Source organism: Mytilus trossulus, chromosome 6 (assembly GCF_036588685.1).
Source record: "Mytilus trossulus isolate FHL-02 chromosome 6, PNRI_Mtr1.1.1.hap1, whole genome shotgun sequence".
NCBI lineage: Eukaryota > Metazoa > Mollusca > Bivalvia > Mytilida > Mytilidae > Mytilus > Mytilus trossulus.
Genome location: NC_086378.1, coordinates 14,081,488 through 14,107,272, shown reverse-complemented (window position 1 = coordinate 14,107,272; position 25,785 = coordinate 14,081,488). Strand labels below are relative to the sequence as shown.

General features: G+C 30.9%; 1 protein-coding gene across 6 annotated transcripts; it reads left to right on the top strand.

Annotated features, from left to right (window-relative positions):
• Positions 1-157: 157 nt before the first annotated feature.
• On the top strand, positions 158-23,657 carry LOC134720841 (phospholipid scramblase 2-like). Of its 6 annotated transcripts, none has more exons than XM_063583396.1 (7): positions 158-486; positions 8,483-8,560; positions 14,891-15,073; positions 15,812-15,824; positions 16,674-16,785; positions 21,238-21,337; positions 21,867-23,657. In XM_063583396.1, exons 1-7 carry the CDS (start codon positions 351-353, stop codon positions 21,956-21,958), a joined length of 714 nt encoding a protein of 237 aa, XP_063439466.1. In that variant the 5' UTR covers positions 158-350; the 3' UTR covers positions 21,959-23,657. The 6 variants fall into 6 exon arrangements, with proteins under 6 accessions (XP_063439466.1, XP_063439467.1, XP_063439468.1 ...); XM_063583397.1 differs by lacking the exon at positions 15,812-15,824 and adding an exon at positions 21,086-21,104 and having other exon boundaries at positions 14,891-15,086; positions 21,257-21,337; XM_063583398.1 differs by lacking the exon at positions 15,812-15,824 and adding an exon at positions 20,706-20,724 and having other exon boundaries at positions 14,891-15,086; positions 21,257-21,337.
• The last annotated feature ends 2,128 nt before the right edge of the window (positions 23,658-25,785 follow it).

Genomic DNA, 25,785 nt, shown 5'->3' with positions numbered 1-25,785 from the left:
CATAAATTTTCAAAAAAATCAATCTTATCTTTACTATCAAAATCAGAGATACTAGATTTATACAAATTCTTGGATTCAGAGAGAGGACCAGAGAGTAAATTAAGCTCATAATGTCCATGATTTTTCCCGCGTTTCAGATAGTTATAGCGGGAAAAGACTCAAAATTGTCTCCCTTTCACACTGATACGGGTGACTGAACCACACTAAACAGGATCTGCGTTCGCACTGAGCGGTACATGAGCTAGCCGTTTTAGTGTTTCTGTGTAATATTAACGTGTTGTGAGCTTTGCAGATCTATACGACGGTCTGATTGAACGAACTTCAGATAGATTAGACAGAAGACAAACATTATGGCGGATCCAGCGCATGTTCAAATGCAAATGCAGGGCGTTGCCCAACCGCAGGTACAAGGATTGCCACCAGCTTTAAATTTTCTGTCTGCACTCTCAGAGGTCAATATTCATCAGCATCTTGATATTCTTGAAGGTAAATTGATTCATTACTGTCTGTTTTACAGTATTATTATGATAATTCATAATTGTTTACATATTTACATCAGTTTGCTTACAGGTCAATAAAGAGGATGATATATGTCAATGCATACCTGTGTATTTTAAACTCAACAGGTGCGAAATAGAAAGACAATTCTGGCTATTTCGTAATAACTGAGACATGGAACTATTATATTATTAGTATTAAAGTCCCAGCTGAGACATAAAAATAGTTATACCCGGTTGTGTAAACTTAGAAGAGGGGGGTACTGAACACGGAAACACGAAAAATAAAAATTGGGAAAAACGAAGCACGAGAAATAAAATTGTAAATATAAAGTAAAAAAGTACCAGCAGTTATTACTCAGCCGTTCTTGGAGTTCGTGTATATATATGGACCATAATTTGCTATTGGGCTCATTCCTATATAAACTATAGAAAAGTGATAAAATTGTGAATTACTGTAAGAAAAGTTGTAACTACATCTAAAGATGCCATTATTTTTATCAACATACAAGTGTATGCTACTCTTCCCTAGAAAAAAAATTGAAATAAACAAATTTCAAAGATTCTACAACCGTATTTTTGTGTCGTTTCTCGCGTTACTTTTTGCTTCCGAAGAGCATAACGCTGACTGATTTATAGATAATCGTCACCGGCAAATTCGTAACTTTTGCTTTCAAATAACAAAGAACATCGACCAATAAGAATATTCAGAAGAAAATGCAGAGAACTATAGGTATTTATGTAGCAGATGTAAGAACAGTGGCGTGACTTTTGTGTCCGATTTCGTAACGCAAATTTTAGATGATGTAATCTGCAGAGATGATTTACATTCTTGTTTTGATCTTCGTAATAATTAAGTAAGAAAATGACGTTATCGTTATGCGTTACATTTCACACGAAACAGAAGTCCAGTTATTTATTAAACTTGTTTTTGTCCTTAAGTTCTAATCATTTCCGATCATACGTGAAACATGTGACTAACATGTGATCACGCCATTACAGTGGGACATACTATATACTAGTTCTAAACATTGTTTTTGTTTCCAACGGGATGTTAGCAAACATAATCTGTAGACTTGTTTCGACTTGTTTAAAAAAGGAAAATATAATTTTCAAAGAGATTGCGCCAGGGGTCTATTATTTTTCCTATGTGCATAATGTTACATACGATCTTGTGTGAAAATAAATGCCCAATGACTTGACAAAATCGATTTCAGATTTGACCGACGTTTAAACACACTACATGTACGTTTCCCAATAACAATGTAAAGGGTCCTTGGAAAATTCAATCGAAATTACGTCTCTTATCATCTTCTTATGATGTTCGTTGGATTGATTTTTTTCTTCAGCAGTAAATATTACTGGATATTTTAGGTGGATATTTTAGGTGAATAAAGATAATTAAATGAAAAATGCATGTTAATATACCGTTACACTTGGAATGTACAAAGTTGGTAACTTTGTCACAATTTTTAATTAAATTTTTTTATTCATGTTCTGCAAACACTTTTCAGAAACGCAATAAACTTGTCAAAGGAAAAGTAAACTTTTACCAGGCATGACTTGCAGGGGTGTGGGAATATTTGTTGTGGGCACTTGTCCCTGGGCAAGTAAAACTGTAAATTTTACTTGTCCGAAAAAAAAGTTACTTGCCCTGATTGTCCCAATAGATATTGAAGTATATCATTGTTAGCTAATATATGATTCTAAGCACTTTTTTGCATCACAAACAAATGAAACTCATTTGTTTATATTGTGTAAAAATTTAGGAAACTTAGGAAATGGGTTAACATCAATGGGACAGAAACCTAACAGCAAACCAACCAATCAGATAACATGCCGAGGACGATTTTGCATCAGTTTTTGTATAAAAATTGTAGCCATTAGGTACAAATACTAAATTAAGAGGACAGTGAGTGAAGCAATGGAAACTAAATAATAGATTAACTATTGATTTTTGATGTTTCTCTTAACACTGACACACTTGGGTTTTTTTTCTTCTTGATAATTATCATGATGGGCAATTCAATTGTCCCTTCTATTAACCACTTTGACATCAAATAATGTTGACCTTTCTTCTATAGATGAGACAAAAAATAATTTATTTTCCGAATTTACAAGATGTCTGAAATTCTCGCTTCCGTATCTTTTTAAAGTTTTTAAAAATAATTCGTGTCCGTCTCCATTTGCGTTTTAGGTTTTCTACTCGACTCATAACTCTTTTTGGTGGCACGACAGTATTTGATTTTCAGAATTTAGGTTGCTCTTTTGTGTACCCTACTTAGGAAATGTATCTAAACAGTGTGATTGGACAAAAAATACAGTATCCACTGAACATACTTTCCCAAACTGAGTGATGAATCAGGTGTAGAAAAATATGAAATAATTTTACATACAGATGAAAATGAATTTTTGAGAATTTTTTTTAATTTTGCATTCACTGCACCATAAAAGACCTAAAAGTACCAGTGGCCTTAGGATTTTAAAAATAGCAAAAAAAGTAAACGGTCATGATACATATTCCAATTCATTTCTAAATGGTAAAATGAAAGTACTTTAGTTAACTGTGAATGTAGAATTTTTTGCAGTGTTAGAAAGTGGTGAAAATTCTAAAAAGGCTATCATTATCCCTTATGGGCCAGGAAATACTACCGTGCCACCTTAAGTCTAGTGCTTGACCGGTGTTTAATTAAATATTTATCAATCTGAATCTCGATACAAAATCTAAAGAAATGGTACTTCCGGTGAATAATGGATAAAACCTTATCGACGATCCCTGGTCAACAGACAATGCCAATACAATGTTACGCGACTCGGGTTCGCATACTTATTTTTTATCTATTTTCGTAATCGATCTAATTCTGGTATTATATAATATTTATCATCATGAACATTGATGTTTTTCCTCGCTGACCATTGGTTTCTTTTACATCAATTAAAACATCTTTATACGTTTTGGAATTAATTCTATATTTTTGTTGGATTTGAACATTGTCTTGTATATTTTTTAACTTGTCCACGGGCAACCGAGACAAAAATAATTACTTGTCCGGTTGTTCAAATGTACGAGTCAGGCGAGTCGGGCATAGCATTTCCACACCCCTGACTTGAAAGGAAGTACTTTATTGATTTTAGCCCACTAAAGTAGGTTAAAATGTGGAAACCATGTAGATGGTGTACAGGTCACAAATATCACATGGTGCCTATTTTAAAGATTTTAATTCCAAGTTAAAAGTTTTTTTCTTTACTGGATTTAAAGAATTTTACATTGCCAATGATTTGGAATAAATTTTATATAACTAATTTCAAAACCAAATATAAATATATTTTTTTGGCCAAAATATCAAGATACAACGATTATGGTATCCTGTATCAATGAAGAAAATATGGAAATTTCTGAATAAATTGTACTAATTGTTTTTAAAACAAGCACATATTTAGGAGTTTTATAATACTTTTACATTTAAGATGGATATTAAGAAAAAGTATACTGTTCAGATTATTTTAAGCAGATTTTGCAATAAAATAAAACTAAAAAAATGCTTTCGGTTTCTTATGGTTTCCTGTCACGTTTAAAAAAAACTTTAATATAACATTGAAAATAGATTTTAAATATTAACATGAAGCAAGTAACACTAGTAATGGTGTTTATTTATGCCTTTTGAATTATATTGTGCAAAATAAAGAAAATAAAGATTGGTTTCCTGTTTGGTTTCCTGTCACGTAAACAGTGAATCAAAATGTATTAATTTTTTCTCGAAAAACTCAATTGTTCCATTCATACTATTCTAACACCAACACAACCCACAAAATAAAAGTTAAAATTTTAGAACTTATAAAAAAGGATACAAAAAGAAACCAAAGGCCGAATACCAAATTATGGTCCATATAGACATTGTTAATGGACATACAGACCTTGTGGTTACCTTTAAGCGTCTGCTTCTTGCATCTGATTTGAAAAAAATATTATTATGATGGACTTTATTACATGTCTAGCATACATATACAATAGTATCCAATTCACTTTTTAATCAAATGAGGGAAAAGGCAAGAACGAGAAATTAGGAGCACCCATATGAAACACGGAAAATAAATAAGGGGAAATACGAAGCATGCACATGGAACCAAACACGAGAAAACGAGAAAGAAAACACTAAAAACACTTGAAATAAAAAGGCCGAAAACATTGCACGAAATTAACCCTGTACCACCCTCTTAGAAAAATAATAAGTGAAAGGAGAAAACTAGCAGTTTTTATTGTTTTACACCACAAAGTCAACTATGTGTACAGACAAACTGATATATATTTAGCAGAGTTTTAATGCATGACATGACCTAGATGTATATATAATTTATATGAAGTATATGTTTCAGACAATTAAAAACTATCTTTGATTTTCATGAGCATGCATTTTCCTCCAGTCTGCAAAAGACAGCAAAATTAACAAACACATGAGTTTAATTTGATACAGTCTATTCAGTTACAAAATTTTAAATTAAATATTGTTGGAGGATGCCTTTTGTCCATCTATTGTACATTTTAAATAATACATCTCACTAAATGTACAATATATTATATGAGCAATGATGAGGGGAGCTTTCACAAACTTCCCTGACTTTCGTTTATTTTCACACCTTCTGTAACGGTAGTAACAAAAACCGAATAGCAAAATCTAGTTAAGTATTTAACATTAAATTATATTCTGATACATAGAATGCATTTAAATTTTATTTCATCTATGTCCAGCTACAATGTACATGTTTGCTCTAAAACTTTTTCAGATGCATATATTTGAGAGAAAAAAACATGATGAACCTCAATCTAACTACTGGTATAGTCTGATAGTGTGCATGATGAGCTTCAAAATTAATGTCTATTTAAACTTGCAGTGTTACATTTATGATTTATTCATATATTATAATACATTATAAAATAATGTAAATTGAATTTTAAAAAGGAAGAAACAAGTCAGCATACTTCATCAATCTGTGCTTATACATGTATATCCACTTTGTATAATATGTAGTATTGGTTGAAACATGTACATGTACAATGTACATGTAGCTGTAAGAAATATTTATGTGGTTTAACATTTTTTAACATGTCAAACTATATTCATATATATATACATTGTAATACATGTAAGTGATTAAAAAAGAAATCATCTTCATGATCTTGTTAGCCTGCAAGTCCCATAATTGATTTTTTGAGCAGACTGTATGTGTATATTGTGTCCTTGGAAAACTCAAATAGGTGGAAAAGCACAAAGAGTGGATACATTTCTGTCATTTTTCATCTTTGGAGTATTGAAATGTACAGTCTTCAAAAACTTTTTATCCATCCATATTGTGAAGTTGATATTTTTGAAGAACTGCCTGATTAACCAGTCATGCCAGTTAAGAATTTTTAGAAGTTACCGTAGACTCAAATAAAAAATCCACTATGAAAAAACCCGTAAAATTCGAGATTTCTGTTGACTTCTCTTTGATGAATCACGAATCTTAATACAACAGCATAACCACTAGTTTTGAAAATGTATAAGTATTGAAAAGAGATGTCTTATTTTCTGAGATTTAGAATATATATATATCATTAATTTCCCTGGAGAAGTTCCACAATACTAAGATTTTAAATGTATTGACATACTAACTGAACATACATTTTTATGTCTGAATATCCATATCTGACATTCAGCAAAATAGACATAAAGAGTCAGTTGTTAAATATTTAATCATGTTTAGAAGCTTATACATCATGTACATGTATCAATTACAATTAATCAATTGAAAAGTGCTTGCTTGCTTACTTCTTAATGTTCAGTTGCATTTGTTTGAATGAAATCTAGATATAATCTAATGCCTAAATAAAAGCTATGAATTTATCAGATTAATCTTTTCCACATATATTTTTAAGAACTAGGTTCACATGATTAAAGAATCAATTGTTTATAAACAAATTCAAATGGATTCCCAGCATGCATCTTCTTCCTTTTTATTAAAATTAAGACAGACCTGTACATGTTTACCCATTGTTTACAACTTCTTTTGTATTTTTTAACATGTATATATATATTACAATGAATTTGTGTCAGTTTTAAAAAAAAAAAAATCTATGATCACATCCAAGAAAAATTCAATTCAATATCATTATGAGGGTAAAAGTATAACAAATCCCCATTAACTTCTATAGAAACCTACATGTATAATGTATTTATTGACAAATTGAAACCGGTTTAAACTTTAAAAATAAGAAACTTTAAATGTATCCTTCATTAACCAACAAATGTTGGCCAATCTTTTGCAACAATCAAAAGATAAGGTCATGTGACTTTTAACGCCTGTTCAGATGGCGTTGTTTACAACGACAAGATTCACACTACATGATTTCTATTGGTAAACATGTATACCTTTAACCCCTAACATCTCTGACTCAAGTTTTTTTTATTTGCCTTCAGCAGAAATAAAAAAAAAATGACTGAATTTTTTTATTTATCTTTGCAAATATATTTATTGTAAACATTACCCACCACTCAGTCAGTGGAGCACAAGTTTTCAGTGTTTTACAAGAAGCTCTCCCTCTGACATACTAGCAGTCTTCCATGACATATACAATTTACTGAATTTATTGGTAGCTGGTATAATTTGTAGATTTTAGATTTGTGTTCTAAAGAGTTATCTCTCTGACATTGAATATTTAACACGACAACAAAAATTCTTTAAAAAAAATCTAATTGCTTCCATTCTCTAACTTATGTTTGTCTCAATCAAATGTTATGAAAAGTATGCACAAAGACTATCTGACTATTGCAACAAAAACATCAATTTTAGATTTGGGTGGTGTCACTTTGTAATCGTTTTAGAGTTATGTCCCTAAAGTTTTTCAAATCTTATAAATACAGTTAGTAGTTATTTTTCACTAAAAATTGGTTTTAATTCTGATATATCAACTTTTAAATTATCTTGCTTTGCGTGGGCTGATGACAATTTGGTCTGGTTTAGAACCAGTCTATGATTATTGATTGATTGACTAACTTGTGTGTTGTAGGTGTGAACCGGTAATAACAATCAATTCAATAATTGACAAATGGACTACATGTATTAGGCAATATATACTTGTGAAATTATATTTGATCACCTTTATAATGTCATTTGATGAGTTGATTTATCAGTAAAATAACAAGGAAGTAGCACTTGTAACTTGTAAGCTAATTGGCAATTTCCTATTAAAGATAAAATACATGTATAGATAGATGTTTTACATATAGATGTTAAAAGCTGTAATTGATATATAGGTTTAAATATCACATATATGCATGGTCAAAAAATTTCAGCCAACTCATTGTACATGTATGAGGTATTGTCCTTAAATAGCATTTTATTTTTCCATATTTTGTGCTTTGGCAAAAACTATAGACTTAATGGTATAAATCTCACTGACATGAATTTTGATTTTCAATAGTTTTGTGGGATGTCCATGATGAAGATTATTCCAATACATGTATCCTCTGTGTTCTGCATAGATTTTTTATGTAGAAATCAAATTTATTTTTCTAACTAGTAAGGGAATGTAATTATTTTACATAAATTCAATATATATAATATAATTTTATACAATGTATATATAAAATATCTGCACAATACTACTAATGGAAGAGACCGATTTTATTGAGCTGCAACTCCTCTAAAACCATACAAAGTCTAAAATTTTCTTAAAGGATGTATAAATGCAGTATTTTGTACTTCCAAAATTTGTCTTTGAAACAATTTTTTTTTTTTAAATTTTAAACACCAAATTTGTGAAACTGTCTTAGTCTTAGTCTTATATGCATTCACACCCACTAAGCCACTTTACTGCCCACAAAATTTAAAGATACACAATATGTGATGAAAATAAAGCTCTAAAGAGAGGTCAGCCACAAGTCATCATACATTAGTTCCCTTTATTTTCAATGATAAAGTGATACATGTACCTCTTTTAATTTCAGTTGCTATTGGATGGGAGAAAAATAACAAATACAGAATATGCAACGGTCAAGATCAACAATTCATGTATGCAAAGGAAGGTACGTTGTGCATATTACATTTAATACAAGCAGACATCAAATTGACAATGCAGCCAAACAAACACACAACTAATTTATCATGTATACAGCCAAACACACAGCCAAACACACATCCAAACATACCATACACATCAACATGTTCTGTCAAAAATACACACATACACATTGTCATGTACAATCTGTACTTGTAACCACACCCTTACCAGCCCAGGCTTATATAAATTGATTGCAGTCAGGTCTGTTTAAATTAGGTCTATTGGAACTAGCGCTAGAACACTTGGTACATGTATGTTGTATAAATTCATAACTTATTTTCATTCCCTGTCAAATACTAACATGAACTACATGTACATGTATATAAATATTTATTAATGTATGTATAAATCCAATGTGCCTGGCTATAAAACATACTTAAAGTTTACTGAAGCTTTTTTGAGATTTTGATTTGATTATTTTTGTGTTTCATTAAATTGAATCCTAACTTTATTAATATTGATAGAGAAAATCCACTACAGGACAGCCTGCATTATTTGGTGACCAGCTAATATTTGTACTTCCTATTCTCATGTACATGTGTGAAACCTTTGTGTTGAAGGCTGTTTACAATGGAGAATAAGTTTTAGGCCGTTTCAAATAATAGAATTGATTTATACATGTAATTTAAATGCCTCAAGCTACAACTAATTTGTTCAAGCGTTTGATGTTGTTTGTTATACATGTGTGTATTTTATGAAATTGACCAGTGAGAGGCACTTGAAAGCAAAAGTGACATGGTACTTTAGTTAAAACGTCAACATGGTCAATAATAGCTGCATTTTAAATCTTTTAAAATTTTAACATTAAAATTGAGCATTGACAATTGTCACATGATTTTTTTTAAATCTCTTAAAATCAATTATTTTTCTTTGCAAAATTTTGCAGTTTTATTTTATCAGTAATTGAAAAAAAAATAAGAAATGCAAATTTATGACTTAACAGAGCTCCAGATAAGAATTCTCAAATTGGGTTTTTTACCCACCATTTTCTGATATAATTGGGTGATAAAGTTTTTTAATTGCATTGTCAATTCCAATTCACCCCTCAGGTTAATATTAAATTGGGTTTTTCTCTCAACACAATCTATTGAACATTTAGGCTATATCAGCCCCAAATTTTTTCGATCTTAAAAATGTTTCTTTCTTTGTTTAGCTGTTTTATTTAGTCAATAGTTAGGCCTAGAGTTATTTGGTTTGTTCACTGACGAGCAATTGTAGGTTTAATTTGTGTCATGTTTCAAACCTTCTGCCAGTTTTGTATTTTTTCACAAAAATAGATGTGTATTCACAGGCACTCGTCTTATACCTTTATATAATAAATTCTGAGACCAGTGCCTGTGTGTGTATTCAATATTTAACTGTAAAATGAAAACAAATAGTATATAAACCTAATTATACTTGAATGATTTTGTTTTATTCAATTTACATTAATCTGGGTTTAGTTGTCTTTCATTTGAACTTTTAGTTTCTGATGCTTTATCATGTCAAAATTGATTTGGCCTTTCCCTTTTTCCAACTCATTTCGTTTTTGACGAAACCCCGTGTTTATAAGCAATGTTCTCGTTAAGGTATGCACACACACCCGTGCTGAGTCTTGTTATCATCATTACTTTCCCTCAGCTTTTCAAAAGAAGCAGAGAACATTTTTACCGGACATTCACTTTCGTTTTAATTCAATGTATATTATGTTAAATCTCGAGCAGTGCTAATTGGATAAACGCCAAGAAGATCGAAATGTTTTCAAAAACATGTGTATCTATTGAGCAACTGAAAACTCCAACAGGGACCCATTCCAGCTACTTTATGCAGGGATCTATTTTTAGAGCAAAAGGAAACTTCCAATTATAAATATAATATATTATAAAAATAGATTAACGTGACGACTGTAAACAGAAAAGGGTAAATAATGCTATCGATAGCCATTTAAAGGGTTGAGAACTCATGATTTTGGCATATAATTAGGTTTTCCTTTGAATTAATTGGGTTATTGAACCCTGCAATGGGCAATTGCAATGTTTTTTTTTTTCATTTGTATTGCTTGATCACGCAAATACGCAACTTATCTGGAGCTCTGACTTAATACAATTGAAATATAAATTCCTTCAACTGGTATAAAATTTCCACATTTTGTTTTTGCTTAATACAGAATAGTTTGAAGGGATTTATAATTTTTCTTGGCTGATTTTTTTTTTTGTTACTTTCATTTGTAAGTTTTGTTTTGAAGTTCAGGCCTAAATTAGAGTATTTTTTATATAATTGCTGGTTGGATACATGTGACAACTTCAAAAGCAGTTTTCTCTGTAAATAAGTTGGAGTTATCTCTCTTATTACACACAATGAATGTTGTGAGGTACAATTTAAGTCATTGATTTATTGTACATGTAGTCACCAGAAGTTTGAAATCATCTGCTTTTCCTATATTTTTCTAATGTGTTGTTTTTGGAATGGTTTCAAAAAATAAGGAATTGTCATTGTTAGAGTAAAATGCAATTGCAGTATTACATAAAGATGGTACAATGTATGAAAGGACCTGATTTTTCAGGGCAAACATGAAACCTGGCCCACTTCAGTATTTGAAATTAGAATACAGAATAGTTCGAAGGGTTTATAATTTTTCTTGGTTTTTTGTTGTTGTTACTTTCATTTGTAATTATTGTGTTTTTAAGTTTTGCTTTGAAGTTCAGGACTAAATTAGAATATTTTTTATATATAATTGCTGGTTGGATGTGACAACTTCAAAAGCAGTTTTCTCTGTAAATAAGTTGGAGTTATCTCTCTTATTACACACAATGAAAGTTGTGAGGTAAGCCATTGACCTGATACATTGTACATGTAGTCACCAGAAGTTTGAAATCATCTGCTTTGACTATATTTTCAACGTTACATATTGTTTTTGGACATTGTTGGAATGGCCCCATAAAATAAGGAATTGTCATTGTTAAGAGTAAAATGCAATTGCAGTATTGCATAAAGCTGGTATAAAAGGAACTGATATTACATCGCAAACATGAAACCTGGCTCACTTCCAACTATAACAGTATTTGAAATTAGGTTTCAATGTTTAGAATCAGGAAGGGCCAAATCAGGGTCACCATTAGCTTTATGTAACTGGTATATGATATTTACATTTTATCTATGTATTCCAGAATATATTAGCACTTTTAATTAGGAGGAATACTATATAATCTTTCAATCAGTTAAACAGAGGTCTGGAGTAATTGACATGTTAGAAACTGGTAGTAGTCATATGTAACATGTCTAAAAATTTATTGTATTATTGTCATTTTGCTGAGTTTTTTCTGTTATCTATTCTGACATACCAGACTCTGACTTCTTTTATACTGAGTTTTACTGTATGAATTGCTTTGTGTTTGTTTACTCTACGTTGGCTAGAGGTATAGGGAGAGGGTTGAGATCTCAAGAAACATGTTTAACCCTGCCATATTTTCGCACCTGTCCTAAGCTAGAAGGCTCTGGCCCTTTTTAATCTTGTATATTTTTTAATTCAACTTCATTTATATTTTTTGAGTTAAGTTTAATCTGACATTTAATTTCACTTAACTAGTACACATTTATGTTTAGGGGCCATCGGGGTGCAGGGTTAACCCGCTGTGTTTAAGACCTATTGCTGGCCTTTGGTTGTTTTCTACTTTGGTCTGGTTGTTTTGCTTTTTTTAACACATTCCTCATTTCCATGTTATTGTACAATGTATTATTGCAGACATCTTTGATATAAGGAAGACCAGGCAAATGCCAATTATTGATCAAATTTTGTCTCTTATTGAACCAATGTTTTATGACCCATTTATGGGTATTATGTTTTCTGGATCTGTGCGTGGCCTTCCATCCGTTCGTCCATCTGTCCTGCTTCAGGTTAAAGTTTTTGGTCAAGGAAGTTTTTGATTAAGTTGAAGTTCAATCAACATGAAACTTAGTACACATGTTCCCTATGATATGATCTTTCTAATTCTAATGCCAAATTAGATTTTTTATTGCATTTTCACAGTCCACTGAACAAAGAAAATGATAGTGTAGATGGGGCATCCGTGTACTGGGGACATATTCTTGTTTATTCCTAAATAAAGTTTAAGTGAAATATTTAGATACATTTGTACAAGCAACTTAGATGAAAGATACTTTGTCAATGAATAAATCTTTAACAGTAATTAGTTCAAAGGTCAATACAGTCATAATAAGTCATATGGTGACCATTAGTTGCTCGTATCTTTGTCTTAACAGAGTTTAAAGCCATATGGTGACCATTAGTTGCTCATATCCATATCATTTGAACTTTGGTAGATATTTGTCTGAATGGACTTTAAAGCCATGTTGGTGACCATTAGTTGCTCATATCCATGTCATTTGGACTTTGGTAGATATTTGTCTGAATGAATTGTAGTTTCACATGTTTTTCATATTTTTAGACTATTTGCACTTGTCCCCTTAGAGGAAAGTGTAAGTGGGAGAAAGTCTAATAACTGGAATCGTAGTAATATAATAATAGTTCCTATTTAACAACTATGCTATAAATTTGAACCTATACAACACTATAGATTTGTTTTATACTTTAAGAAGTTGCTACCCACTAACTTCATTGAACTTGTATGACTACCAATAACAGTAACGTTCATCAACGGTACATTTGTTCTAACTTGAAATGTTTAGCTGATATCAATATTGAATTATGTAATAAATAATTACTGAGATGACAAGTAATTTTTCATTAGTTGTCCTTCTATGGACCTCATTAGAACTCTTTGACAAAAAGATCAATGTATGGCAGTGTATCCTAAACTCTGTCTGACCGACAAAATGTCAGACAGAACTTATGAGATTTTTTTGTTAAATATTCAGTAGAAAAGTTCAGATTTCTCTTCCGGCCAGATAAACCCTAAAGGCTAAAACAGTTTTGCACAGACTGTGTATGGAGGGTCAAAATTCAGGATGAAAGCATGAATGATGAATCCCACTGCATATCATATGATAACAATATACATAATTAATTACATTGAAACATCCTATAAATTCCACTTTGATATTTACAACTTTGCCACTACAAAATGACCACAGCCTATAACCATGATAACCATGACAAAAGATAGAATTAGATATAAATTGTCATCATAACAAATGTAATAGTAAACAATCCATAATCTGCTATAGTGCCAATGTACTGTATTTCCAAATATTAATGTAAAAATTAATTACCATGTTTACTTGGGTACATATGTTTATAATGGCACACCTCATATTTGTATACAGGGGGTCAATAATTTGGACATTATATTTGTTTGTTTATGTAGGCTTTTGGGATTCATTTGTCACCTTCTGTGTGAAATCAATTTGAAACGTTATTTGTAACTTTGTTTTGTCTTTAAATATAGAAATAAGTAGATGTGGTATGATGCCCATTTCATTTCTTTGCTAACCCAATAAATTATTATTTGTTTCTGTACCTTCCAAAAAAATGTGCAAATTCTTGCTTTCAATTTTCTAGTTCTGATAAAATATGTGTTATGTTTATTATAAATAGAAGAGGCAATTTAGTATCGAATCAAACATTAGTGTGGTGTGATAGATCTTTGACTAATTTTTTTTTTTATTTGTTTTGCATTACATGCATTATTGACAGACACATTGAGAAAATTTGTGGAAGATATGTGATGGTGCATTGTTTTGGTTTTTTTTCTCATCTGTGGTTTCATGAGACATAGGGATTGCAATCCTGCTGCTAAGATAATAACTATTTGTAAAAAGATGTATATTTCTGAATTTACAAAGTTTCTGTCTGTCATATCCATTGTCCTTGACCTTATTTTCAGAGTTTTTTCATGCTTGAAAAAAAAAAAATTGTTTGTCAAGTGGAATACTCACTCCTCATTTATGAATAATGAAATACTGTATCTATAGGGGGTTATTTTCGCAATTTTCATTGAACATGTTGAATAAGGTATACAAAATATTTTCGCGGTTATTTTTTCGGTGTATTCAAAACTTCAACTAATACCTTTGTATGTGCACTTGTAAATCGACGGAATTTATTTTAACTAATTTGTTCCATCTGTGAAAATAAGCGAAAATTTACACCCCACAAAAATAAGCCACTATACAGTAACTAGACTTGCTATATGAGTTTCTTGTGAATTCGGTAATTAAGGCTTCACCAGATCTCAATCTAATACCATGGTTCATTGCACAACTTTTAGTTTTGATCTTTTGGTCTATTCCTCATATATATTACAAGCAGCAGGTCAATTATATTTGGTGAACATGTAAAGATTATTTTATTTTACAGACACCGACTGTTGTGTTAGACAGTTCTGTGGTCCAGCTCGACCTTTTACCATGAACATTACAGATAACAATGAGCAGCCATTGATACAATTATACAGACCATTTAGATGTCAAGCCAGCTTATGTATGTGTTGTTACCTACAAGAGATGGACATAATGAGTCCACCAGGCCTTTCAGTAGGAGGTATAAAACAGCTGTAAGTCACACATATATATACAAACACACATACACACATATACACACCTATAGTACTGTTACCTACAGGAGATGGACATAATGAGTCCACCAGGCCTTTCAGTAGGAGGTGTATAACAGCTGTAAGTCACACATATATATACAAACACACATACACACATATACACACCTATAGTACTGTTACCTACAGGAGATGGACATAATGAGTCCACCAGGCCTTTCAGTAGGAGGTATAAAACAGCTGTAAGTCACACATATATATACAAACACACATACACACATATACACACCTATAGTACTGTTACCTACAGGAGATGGACATAATGAGTCCACCAGGCCTTTCAGTAGGAGGTGTATAACAGCTGTAAGTCACACATATATATACAAACACACATACACACATATACACACCTATAGTACTGTTACCTACAGGAGATGGACATAATGAGTCCACCAGGCCTTTCAGTAGGAGGTATAAAACAGCTGTAAGTCACACATATATATATACAAACACACATACACACATATACACACCTATAGTACTGTTACCTACAGGAGATGGACATAATGAGTCCACCAGGCCTTTCAGTAGGAGGTGTATAACAGGTGTAAGTCACACATATATATATACACACACACACACACATACATACATACATACACACATAAGGTAATGTTTTATACAGGAGATGCACATAATGAGTCCACCAGGCCTTTCAGTAGGAGGTGTTAAACAGCTGTTACTCACACATATATATAAACATACATACACATACTAAACACATATGGTACTGTTACCTACAGAAAATGGACATAATGAGTCCCAACAGGCCTTTCTGTAGGAGGTGTTAAACGGCTGTAAGTCTTTTATATATTGAAACACACATATACAAAAACACGTACATACACACAAATAGTACTGTTACCTACAGGAAATGGACATAATGAGTCCGAAAGAGGGACAGTCAAACTCATCAATCGAAAACACCATGGCTAAAAATTGACAAACAGACAAACAAACAAAAGTACACATGACACAACATAGAAAACTAAAGAATAAACAACACAAACCCCACAAAAAACTAGGGGTGATCTCAGGTGCTCTGGAAGGGTAAGCAGATCCTGCTCCACATTTGGCACCTGTTGTGTTGCTTACGAGATAACAAATCCAGTAAATAGTCTTAATTCAGTAGGTCACATTTATGACAGGGAAGGGAATGTAGCCACAGGCCTTTCTGTAGGAGATGTTAAACAGCTGTGAGCCTTATCCATACAAGTACACATGCATACACACATATCATATAGGAAGTGACATAATATTAAGCCCCCAAATGCATTTCAGTAAGATTATATACACACATATGGTACTGTCTCATCCAGAAATTAAACAAATTAAGACCCCAAGTAATTATTGTAGGTGCTTAAGAGCATTTAAACATACATACATACAAACACATATGTTTCATGCCGGAAATGGACATGAGTCCACAAGGCCTTTCTATAGATACATTTATGATTAGCAGTTCAAAAATTAAGAAGTAAACAATGTGTGACATATTTGTACAGCTTTTACTCCCTATTTTTTCAGATGGACCCCTTGGAAGCCAAAGTTTGAAGTCCATGACGCACAGAACACCCCTGTGTTCCACATTATAGGAGAATGTTGCTTTTGTTGTCCATGTACAGATATCACTTTCCAAGTAAGAGACCTAATATATGACCATATGATATTAGCTGTGTTTTTATCATGTTTTTTGGCATTTGTGATATTTGTACTTCTAATTTTTTATGTTGATACAGATGATTCTGTAGGGTCATTGAATGTGTGAAAATTTCACAGAACTCGATAAGGATCATTAAATAAGTGAAAATTTTAAAGATATATATGACTCCATATACCTAAACCATGTGTTCTGTAAGTGACTGAAGTAAATTGTTACATAAGAGGGAAAGATAATTTTCCGATTTATTTGATTGCTGAGACTACATTTTGTCTATAATAGCGACTCAGAATAGCGATAAGCAAGGTCTTGTAGTATATATATCCTGTAAGTTTTACGATATTTAGCAATTAAGCTGCACATTAAATAAGGTACATTCCATCAGGAATAATATTCTTTCATTAAATAAACACCCAGATGAAAGCTTTAAATCTGTCCATTAATTATTCTCTTCATCACAAATTTAATTTTATTAGATGACCTTTTGATATTGAAATATATCACGGAAATGATCCAAAAAGTTTTTACAAGAGTACAGTTTGATTATGGTGTGGTCTATTTACTTAAAAATCAGCACAAGTATTGATTCTGCTAGTTTTAATCACTTGAAGAAGACATGTTCTCCAAACACTTAAAATGTCTATAGACACTTAAAGAATGCAATCTTCTTTTGTAAGAAAAGTGTTGTTTTGCAAAGATATTTAGAAGTTACCTAACTATTTATCTGTGTAGCCAGATAGATAACAAAATTACCTGCTTAAAAAAAAATGAGTTATCCTAAAATATTACTTATTTAATCTGCCTTAAATATAGGTGTCATGATTTTATATTATAATAAAAGAATTTATATTGAAATAAATAATAATTAACATCAGAAACAAATGCTTGTTGCAATTTTTGGGATACGATTGCTCTCAAGCAATCTGTAGACTTATACCATTGGCTCAGAGCCATGCCCTCACATAAACCGTTTTAATCTAAACATTAAGGAACATCTCAGATTCTTATGATTGTCTTAACAACTTTAACAACTCTCCTGTTATGTTCTTTTCATAACCTTCATGTTTGATATTTCCCTTGACTTATATGCGTGTTTTTAACAACAGGGAAAATCAGATTTAAGCAGTATTTATATTTAGTGTTTTTATAAATTTAGAAACAGGTCAGAGGGAATTCCACAGTTTTGATAAAATGCATTCTCTGAATTTCGATAAATCTATTTCTGTCAAATAAGACCTGAACTGGAGTTTTTCTTATATTTCACCATTATGAAACTGATATTTGATATTGTACTTTTATAAAGAAATAGAGAACCATCTAGGTCGTTAGATTGAATGGTTGCTCTGGATTCCCAAATCAACTGATTAATTTAAAACTCATAGGATCCTTTCTATGTATGTCCGCTATGGAGGGTTATTGTTGATGCATAATTTTAAATCATATGCATCATATAATTTAAAATATATGTAGTCCACATCGTAAAGGTTTAACTACAACACCCCTTCAGACAAAATGGAGTCTTCCATAACTTGTTTTGAGTTGTCTCCCTTCTCAAAGTAACTACCTTCAATTCTGAATCATAACGATTCAACTCGTTGAGAAAAATTAACTCGATCTGTCGATAAACGTCGTATTATATTAAAAACGATCACAATTTAAACCGAGGAATGTGTACAGAAAGGACTCATGACCACTGACCTAAAGGAAATTAAATCTTTGAAGAGTAAAGAATGGGGTTCCTCCTACAATTAACGTAGGAAAATAGGTGATAAGATATGAAGTGTAATACCTTCTCTCACTCTGAGTCTCAGTGACTGCTGTGGAAAGTAAACTTAGAATTGATGGTACAAAAATAAAACACAATAGTTCTAAGTACATTGTTCATACATTTGTATTCGAGATTGGCTATTTTATAAATATACAGATTACTTAAATTACATTTTACATGTGCAGTTGAATTAGTTTTGAAAATAATATTATCCAGCTACATTTGTACATACAAACATGTGTCAATGAAATAATGGCAATTGTATTCCTCAGAGCAATCTGCTCTTTGACTTTTTTATCAGATGTAAAAAATAATTCTTAACATTAAATATAAATTACCCATGCTTGTATTGCCCTCAGAGCAATCTGCTCTTTGACTTTGATTTTTTTTATCAGATGTAAAAAATAATTGTTTTCAAAAATGATTGAATGTAATGTCAGCCATGTAGTTGAGAGGAAAAATAAAGAACTGAAGAAGGCCATTGGCCGAAACGTCTTGAAAAATTGGTTTATTTAAACAATTATAAAAAATAATTCTTTTAACAATAGATATAAATTACCCATGCTCTTATTGACGTAACCCAATGCTCATTTCTATTCCTCTTCAAAACACCAATTCAAATTATATCTCAAGTAAAGTAATGAGAAATGATTGACCTTTGAATATCAACATATTTCACAACATGCAATAACTAGGTGTCAACCCTGTGTTTGACATATCCCTGTACATAAATGTGAACCTGTCAATATTTTACTTTCATTAATGCATCACAGGTTTGGACTATGAGGTATAACGATTGTTCATTCATAAAAATGACAACCAATGGCAATACTTTGGTTGTTAGAGGATGGAATTGTGATGACAACCGTATGCTGAATGTGACAGTAGTTCATGTAGTAATGATGTCTGTAGCACGTAAACTTGGCTGTCAGTGTGGTTAAGGATATGATTTATTCAATTTTTACCAAGGCTAAAGTTGACACAGTAACTTTGTATTTAGAAACTGCACTTGGCAGGGTTTACGAACATGTTGTAAGAAAAATTTTGTGTCTGTTGTTGTATGGTAGTGAAGGTTTAGAGAGTCAGACTCATTTTTTCTGCGACTTTTCAATAGAAACAAACTTTTACCATTTTTCTTCACTTGTCTTCAAAGATCTGCTTTTTTAAAAAAAACTTGCAAATCAAACCATTGACCCCAATGCCTCTCAAAAGATGAATGTTTTGTGCCTAAAGCACAGTGTATGGTTTAAAAAGTCATAGTGTGCATCTGGGTTCTTAATAGTCATCTCCCTAATAAAAACACAAGCCATGACTATTTTTGATAAAGGATATATATTTCATTTAATAAATAATTCATTGAAACCATAGATTTGTTTTAAATTTACACATGGCTGGCCATGATATTCAAATTTATTCTGAGTGTTAGCAAATGATTTTCATTGCCACGGCCATGTGTATATTCACTAAAATAATCAGTTTTTCACACTTTTTTTTTTGTCATTCTTGAAGATATTGATTTAATAATTAGTATATTATAGCTTTATTATAACTAATTACAGATCTGGTTGGAATTGTGTTCTAGTCTGATGATTTTGTGCAGAGTTATGATCTTTGGACATAAAAAAAAATCTCTTAAATAATCAGGTTTCAACAGTTTTACCGTCATGATTGAAGTTATTGACTTGATATTTTTATGTAGTTAAATACACCATGACAAGTTATAGATCAAGTAAGAATTTTGTTCATACCAATGATTTTTTTACCAGTAGGGGACTATATGTATTACCATGCAACACTCTCAGAATGCTTGTTTAATTTGCAAATCAAGCCATTAATCCCCACCTAATGCTTCTAATGTTTGCATCCTGGTTCTGGATAGAATTGAGTTGTGCTTATAATACTTGTAAAACAATGTTTAAATTTAATATCAATATATAAAATTGTAAATATGTGTTGATATTTGACTTATTTTATTTCAGGTTGTAGATGCCCAAAAAGGTCATGAGATTGGACAAATTGTAAATATGTGTTGATATTTGACTTATTTTATTTCAGGTTGTAGATGCCCAGAAAGGTCATGAGATCGGACAAATTGTAAATATGTGTTGATATTTGACTTATTTTATTTCAGGTTGTAGATGCCCAAAAAGGTCACGAGATTGGACAAATTGTAAATATGTGTTGATATTTGACTTATTTTATTTCAGGTTGTAGATGCCCAAAAAGGTCACAAGATTGGACAAATTGTAAATATGTGTTCATATTTGACTTATTTTATTTCAGGTTGTAGATGCCCAGAAAGGTCATGAGATTGGACAAATTGTAAATATGTGTTGATATTTGACTTATTTTATTTCAGGTTGTAGATGCCCAGAAAGGTCATGAGATCGGACAAATTGTAAATATGTGTTGATATTTGACTTATTTTATTTCAGGTTGTAGATGCCCAGAAAGGTAATGAGATTGGACAAATTGTAAATATGTGTTGATATTTGACTTATTTTATTTCAGGTTGTAGATGCCCAAAAAGGTCATGAGATCGGACAAATTGTAAATATGTGTTGATATTTGACTTATTTTATTTCAGGTTGTAGATGCCCAGAAAGGTCATGAGATTGGACAAATTGTAAATATGTGTTGATATTTGACTTATTTTATTTCAGGTTGTAGATGCCCAGAAAGGTCATGAGATCGGACAAATCATCAAACACTGGGGAGGCTGTCGAGAAATCTGTGGAGCTGTTAACGATTTCAAAGTCACATGTAAGTTAACAGCCCTGTCTACAGTAGTAGAGGGGTATTATGTTTTTGGTCTGTGTGTTTGTCCAATATTGGTAAAATATTTTAGTAAAGGTACTGTGGATTCATTAATATTTGTTGGATACCAATTTTCGTGGCTTTCGTGGGTACAGGGGAACTATAAATTTCAATATGCACAATGAATTACAAATTTTCTAAAGGAATGATATATACTTTGTCAAAACCATAAAATATAATATCTACGAATATGCAAGTTTTCCTCAAACCACGAAAATTGGTACCTACAAAAATAAATGAATCCCCAGTAGTTTATTATAGAGTTGTAGTCACATCAACTTGAAACTTAGTGCACATGTACATGAAGATGTAAAATGTTCCCAGAGATCACTGAACATGGAAAATTATGGTCAAGCAGTGCATGGTGTTCTATGGACACATATTCTTGTTTAATTTATCATTTAAAAATGTTCTAAGATATTTACGTAAACACATCACTATATCAAAATGTTGTATAATGCATTAATGGTTTCAGTTCCTCAAGATCTAGATGTGATGAAGAAAACATTGTTATTAGGAGCCACGTTCCTTATTGATTTCAACTACTTCGAAAGAAACAAACAATAAGACAATGCCCAATCAAATGTATATCAAAGGTCAGATGTTGTCAAACAAGGATCCAGTATCAAATGTTTATTAAATGGTGGAGGACCAGATCTGATTGAAATCCAGTATCACATATTTTAAAGAATAGATTTTATTTCTGATTTTATCAACACTTGAGCTATATATTTATCTTATTTATCAGTCTGTTTTAGTTTATTTTTTATTTGCCATGTTATTCAGTTTTTATAGTTAAAAGACATGTAATTTAGTCATATTTTTATAGATTTATTATTTTCCATTTTCATTTTGTTTTACTGAAAAATTGTATTTTTATTTTCTGAAATCCATGACAATACCAAAAACTGTTTTTTTTAAATTTTATGCAAATAAGAAAAAATAGATAAAATGAGATTTTTGTTTGTTTTCCCAATTAATAGGCATTCAGTTATGGCGCCAAGGAAATTGTGTAAGACAGAAAGAGACGAAGTTATCTATTGAATTTATTTTATTTTAAATGGATATTTATATTTATTTTCATTTCATTGTTGAAAATGTTTTATTTTATTGCAAAACCTTACATGAAAATGTAGGAAGTGTTTTGGAATTGAAGATTAGTGATTTTTTTCATTAGAAAAAATAATTTTTATCGAATTTTAAAGTAAAGGATTTTTATGACCATAAATCAAAATGTTCAAAGAAGATAGTATCATTGTATATATTTTGAAAAATCTAGTAGTTGTTCTGAATCAGATTTGAAAATTCGATTATTTAAATAATGCTTCTTCAGATAAAAATTTGAAATATTTAGAAAAATAAAAATGTTTTACACAAACTTTTGTATATCCTTTCAGTGACTGATTTCAAAACAGCAGTTATAAGAATTGATAAACAATTGTTGTTTTTGTATATTATTGCAATATCTACGCATAATTAAGAAATTAAAAACCCTGTAAAACGAGACTACCTCAAAAGATCTTATTGCAAAACACTTCTTTTATTTATATTTTTAATTTAAATTTTAAGGCAATGGATTTTATTTTATATCTTTATGGACTGTCCTTTAAAAAAAAGGCCAGTATAAAAATAACATATTTATTGAAGAGAAAAAAATAATTCTGTAATTATTACTCATAGTTTAATATTTGTATATTACTATATTTAATATCATGTATCATTTGCACTAATGCTAGAGCTTCTTCAATTATTTACACAGAAAATACAATCAATAAAATGTAGGCCAATTATTAACATGAAATATAATGTACAGTCAAGTATTGTAAAGTGTTATATTATATCTCTAACGTTTTATCTGAATCTTCTGCTCAGAAGCCAAAACAATCATAATGTTAGACAATGAATTATGTGTATATATGTTTTTATAATGTTTTACTCTGTAAAAATGTCTGCAGACATTCAGAAAAAAAATCTTGCATTTCAAGATCTGTAGCAGTTTTATTCGACACTATATTAAGCTTTATTTAAGTAAATTGTTTTGAAATGGATCCACATTTGTTAATTACTAATATTGCATGTTACATTTTTTAAAGAATTTTATGTGAAAATCTCTTTATAGACAGATACTGAAGTTTTATTAAGATGTTTTTTCAAAAGTTAATTTTACATTTGACAGTAAAAACATTTTATTCAGGGTTATATGATTTTAATGTAGTTATCCTTTTATCTTTAATCGTTTGTTGAAAATAAATATCTTGTTTCCTTTCGACTGTGTCTTTATTTTCTTTGCATCGGAAAGGAAGAATGACAGTATATCATTGTTCATTTTGTAATCTTTAGTCGAGTAAGTAAAAAGTAAAATTATAAAAATACTGAACACTAATGAAAAATCAAAACAGAAAGTCACTAATCAAATGGCAGCAACAAAAGCTTAAACACATTAAACAAAGGAATAAGAACTATCATACTCCTCCCTTGGTACAGGCATTTCTTATGTAGAAAATGGTGAATTGAACCTGGTTTCATAGCTAGCTAAACCTCTTACTTGTTAAGGAGTTCACTGTACAGTAATGATCTACAATGCTAGTTATTTCACATTATCAGGATATGGTTGTTATATTTGCCGCTGGACATTTAACAACCAACTTTACTATGTTCAATTAACAATAACTTGATGAAAATGGTGAATTGAACCTTGTTTTATAGCCAGCTAAACATATCACTTGTAAAGTGAGTTCACTATGTTAATATGATCTTCACCTGAGATCAACCTGTAGCAATTCAAAACTAATAATTTAATGCAGTATGTTCTTTAATTTTTGATAATATCTCATTTTTTAGCCATGGATAAACACATTTGTACCACTACCAGTAAGTAAGATAACATCAATATCTATTCCTAAAGAGTAGGTCCGGTAAGGGACGATTTTCGCCTCAAATTTCAGGTTCATCTAACAAAAGATTTTGGACTTTTTAAACACCAAAGTGTCTATTTCAATTGATTCAATTAGTGTATATGAAAGATTTAAACTGATTAAGTCATTTAAAACGCTCCAAATCAAGCTTAAATATGAAAAATCTTTCTAATATGACAAAAAACGTCACTTTTCAGATTGTTATTGTCAAAAATTAATCCGGGTCCGTACGCCCTAATTCACGTTCGCCCTGATACCTGTTCGCCCAGGGTCCTTTCGCCCTGATTTTTATTTTTTACTAATTGTTGTCTAGTGGCATAATTTTAAGTATTTGAATAAAATATGTTGAAGTTTGTTGAAAAAATCACCGAATATTGATATTGCCGCAATCAATTTCATCATTTTCCCTTTGATTGCAACTTAGAATACAGGAATACAATGTATTTATCTTTGTTGATATTTGTTAACAAGATAATTGTATTCAGTCATTCACTAATGTATACAGTATAACTTAGACTAGTCTCAGAGTATTTTAATGAATGATTTGTAAATCCGTTTTACAGTTCGTACATTTTTTTTAAATTAATTTCAAGCTGAATATATTATCAAAACAAATTTGTTTTTTATATTATAAATCCATCAAAAGACAGGTATCAAAATTAGCAGTGATCCGAATTATTTTGTCATAAAACAATAAATTAATGATCCTTAACAAGCCATAAACTTTTAGATATTTCCATGTTCATAAATTTCAAGAATATATACCATAGAAATATATCTGATTAAGTTTATTCAACTTCAATGCCCTGAATATTAATATTTTTTAGTAGGGCGAACGAACTCTGGGCAAACGGACCCAAGGTGAACATGTTACTAGGGCGAACGGTCCCGATACCGTCAAAAATGAAAGTGGCCACATCTGTGTTCATCCTCAACCTTTATATATGTCATGTATCATCATCAAATAGAACTTACATTTCAATATTATGAATGAGTACGAATACGGCCACTTTTATTTAAAAGGGAAAACGTCTAAAATTTAACTAAAATGCTAAAATTGTGAAGATTTCAGTAATTTAGCATGACTCGATGATGTTAGTACCCGATATATGAGCATTGTATTGTAAAAAAAAACAGCCCATATTTATGTAGCAGAAGCATTCTATTTTTCAGTAAATAGCTAAAAGATTACATTTTTTGTAAAACTGCTTTATTTTGGGGCCAAAAAGGGGTCTTACTGAACCTACTCATTTCCCATCTGTAAACAATTTCTATTGTATGATGAAACCTGTTTTAACAATCATTGGTGGCTTATCTGAAATTATCCGCTGTGGTCAGGTTAGGTTCACAGGGTTATCTTAGTTGCCATTCTAGCTTATTTGTGTTTAGTATATTGATTGCTTGTGTGGCTCATATCTTATTTGTTTCTTTGTTGTGAATTAGGGTTCTGTCTTATTGACCTTATACCCCTTATTTGTC